This window comes from Heterodontus francisci, chromosome 4 (genome assembly GCF_036365525.1).
Source record: "Heterodontus francisci isolate sHetFra1 chromosome 4, sHetFra1.hap1, whole genome shotgun sequence".
Lineage (NCBI taxonomy): Eukaryota > Metazoa > Chordata > Chondrichthyes > Heterodontiformes > Heterodontidae > Heterodontus > Heterodontus francisci.
In genome coordinates, this window is record NC_090374.1 from 25,845,228 (window position 1) to 25,849,010 (window position 3,783).

The 3,783-nt window shown below is 41.8% G+C and overlaps 1 protein-coding gene across 1 annotated transcript; it reads right to left on the bottom strand.

Annotated features, from left to right (window-relative positions):
- Positions 1-265: 265 nt before the first annotated feature.
- Positions 266-3,163, bottom strand: hand2 (heart and neural crest derivatives expressed 2). Its single transcript, XM_068028774.1, has 3 exons — positions 2,864-3,163; positions 2,113-2,702; positions 266-967 (listed from the first exon to the last, which is right to left on the bottom strand). Exons 1-3 carry the CDS (start codon positions 2,877-2,879, stop codon positions 869-871), a joined length of 705 nt encoding a protein of 234 aa, XP_067884875.1. The 5' UTR covers positions 2,880-3,163; the 3' UTR covers positions 266-868.
- Between the last annotated feature and the right edge of the window lie 620 nt (positions 3,164-3,783).

Here is a 3,783-nt window from a genome sequence, read left to right on the forward strand (position 1 = left end):
GCGAAGTTACAAAAAAAATTAAACCTTGCAACTCGAAGCCAAACACGACCCTCGCTTGCGAAAAGCAAACATTTAAAGACAATTATTGGGCTTGATTTTCTTTATTAATAGGGCAAGCCGGGCTTTCATCGAGAGTTAGTATCAGAGTCATTTGCCTTCTCAGTTTCCTTAATTATTCTTTAGATTGCACTGAACCTACCCGGATTTTAATCTATTCGCGTTAGTAGACTGAGTCGAAATGATGCAAATGTATATATGTATGTACTTTTGTTAAAAAAGTGTTTTTTTATTGACAATAATTACAACGTTTACATCTCGAATATTAATCTCCACTTGCTGGACGGAAGTGCACAAGTCAAACAATTATTGGGAAATACTTGAACGAAATACTGTATGACCACAACACAACAACACAATACTATATACTGCACACTAACATGACCAAACTGTCTTTGGTACACCTACATTTCGTTCCAATATAACGTTAGGAAAAAAACCTTGAATATTTATATCCAACAAAGATGTACAAGTTACTTCCAAAGATACACTTCACATACATAGTTCTTTATCGAGTTTTTTTGTGTCTGCGTGCTATATTTTTTAACACTTAAAAGGAAGAAACATTCACATCTACTTTGAAACAATACAACCCCTTACCCACTTGGCCTTTCTCTTCCAAATGTGAAATGCTTTTGCCTCCAACAATCCGCTCTCCCTCTCTCTCTGGGATGGGGTAAATTGCACATAAATAAAGTTGATTCTGAACATATAGGGCTTCTGTCGCCGTGCGAAAGTCTGTGTGACAGTACTCGGGGAAACAAGTCTGGAAGTCTCTTCTACCCCATCTTTTAAGTTCAGGTTCAAACTTTCACTGTTTGAGTTCCAATGCCCAGACGTGCTGTGGCCAGCCAGTCCTTCCTTTTGTTTTCTTGTCGGTACTGCTGACTGTATTCTTCAGAACCTCATTCTGTCAAATCCCAGCAAAGTGAAATGGAACACGATTATTTATGATGCAACTATGCGTCCCATTGCATTTAAAAAAAAATACGCACGCACAAAATACACCGACTCTTTTGTCAACATTACCGGCTCAGAAAACATATATTCGCACACGAACGCAAAAATATAGGCATTTTAAACATTTATGCCTTGGTTTCTGCTATAAAATCTCTGGATTCAGCTTATATTTCCCTCCCAGAAAACCTACTATGGGATCTGGTGCCACGATTGAGACGTATGTACTCCTTTCCAGATAATATGTGCTTTTTGAGTAAATACTTCCACATTTAGCCTGCGACCTTGGTAGTTTTAGCATATTTTCTCTGTGTTAATAAGCTTTGCCCGTGGAACAGTGTTAGTAGCAGAAACCAACAGTATTTCATAGCTTTAAAATTTGCTCTGATTAGCAACAAAAAAAAAACACGACTATGGTAGTTACTGTAAATAGGTCTTAGGCGCGGGAGAAAGGGGGTGGGTGGGGTTAGTTCCAATTCAAATATCCTGTCAATAGTCAAGCTTGTTTAAACCCGGCCTGAGATAAACTGGGATCCCCAGAACGCGGGGCTAAAGTTTAAAAACTGCACGCTCCCAGAACACTGCTTTCCACAGTGATTTTCACATTGGAAAAATGCTGCCCCACCAATTGAGATAGAAATTCTGGAAATGACTACAGAATAGTGAGAACGAACTTGCTACCAGTTTTTTTTAAAAAAACAGATAGAGATCTAAAGTCCTATTTCTCCAGCCTTTGCAGGCATGCTGAAAATCCCATTACAAAATCAAACTCGGTCCAGTACCTGTAATAATTTCCACCGGTCTATTGTCAAAAATTTAGTTCACTAAAAACAAATTCCTACAGAATTAATTTACCGTTAGCACTATTTACAATTAACCCGAGCGCGCCTTTTTTTTTTACAATTTAACTTAATGAAACTTTCAAAACGATGTAGCATGGAAACATCACGCTTTAAGACTTTCGGTTGGAATTGGTGGGAAAATTAAACATGGGAGAAAAACAGTGCCAAAAAAATTGTAATGTGACCTTAATGGGGGAAAAAGCTCTCTTTAAAAAAAATTCTCGACAAAAATATCTTTAACATTACTAGTCCTTACCAGCTCCCGCTTCCTCTTCTCCTCCTTTACATCCACCTTTTTGATTTCCGCCTTGAAGGCCTCTGTCTCCCCATTCTGGTCATCTTTGGCTAGGAGGTCCATGAGGTAGGCAATGTAGCTGGTGGCCAGGCGCAGCGTTTTGATCTTGGACAGTTTGGTGTCGGCCGGCACGTTGGGGATGCACTCGCGGAGCTCCGCAAAGGCGCTGTTGATGCTCTGAGTCCTGCGCCTCTCCTTGCGGTTGGCCGTTCCCCTGCGCTTGGTCGGTCGGCCTCCCACCGCCACCGCCGCCGCCGCCGAAACGCCCCCGTACGACGAGTGGTCGAGCCCCGCACTGCCGTTGGCGTACTCGGGACTGTAGGACGGCGCCATTGTGTAGTCGGGGGGAGACATCTCGGCGTGGCTGATGAGCCAGCCGTGAAAGTAGGGGCTCTCTTCGTGACAGCGGCTGGCGGCTGCAGCGGCGGCCGCGGCGGCGAAAGGATAACCATCGTGTACCACTGGATGATGAGGGAATCCTCCAACTAAACTCATCTTCCGTTTATAAGGCGATTTCCCCCAGTCCTTTCTCTCCCTCTCTCTCTCCACAACTTATTGAAGAATTAAGAGAAAACAACAAAAACAGTGTACAATATTTTGCAAGTATCTCTTTTAGATATTTCACCTTTTTCTTTTTGCTTGCTGTTGACCAAACAAACAATCTCTAGTGAAGGATGTTTTAGGCTTTTAAATATCGCGGTGCTTTACTTACACTCAACTTCCTCCATTGTGCAGTTTTCTCTCTGGATGGCTTCCCTTGCATTAAATAACTGTCACTTGGAAAAAGCCTTCCTTGAAAAAAGTGTGTTGAGCTCCAGTATCAAGAGGCATCAAGATGCACGGCACACAAAAATAATCTTCTTCAAATGGATTCGGAAAGGGCTCAGCACCGGTCTCTCTCTCATGCACACACACACATATATAACACACGCAAAGAAAACAACAAAATTATTAGTAATCGTGCTCCAATATTTTTGATCCAGTCAGGACGAAACTGAGCAGCAGCAGGATTTTCCGATCTCCATGTAAAGCTACATCTTTAGGGCAGCTTGGGTTAATATATGTCGTCAGAGCGCCCGGCGGCCAATGGAGCTACAAAAGGGGAGGGTCCCCAGACCCAGCATTAAAACTTCTTTTGACTGTTTACCTTCCTAATTGCCGAAGCTCACTTTTGGATTGGCTTGCAATTTCTTTTGCATCATGAAATTAACAATGTGTAAAAAAAATCTCGTAAACAAGTATTCCTCGCATACATTTTGAAAGATTTGTTTCTGGAACGATCGTTAAAAGATAAAGTATATTTTCTTTTGAAAAAAAGAGGTTGGAGGCTCCAGTGTACCTAATGCATGACGATTCAAACAAAACCTGTAAGCATATTAACGTGTGCTAAACATGTGGTGGTAAGATATGGAGTAAACAGTTCTATTTTCTATCTCGTACTTTCCTTCCCGCCCGCTACACCTTTTGTTTTATTTTAATAAAATGCAACCAGCTGAACGTGCAGAGAAGTCACCAAACCCAAAGCGGTAGGTATATCGTGTATTGCAAATGGAGAGTTTTTGTTGCTGATCGATTTAGCGCGATGGGGACTGATCAAATTCAACACAGGGCCAAGTAACTGACCTGATGGGA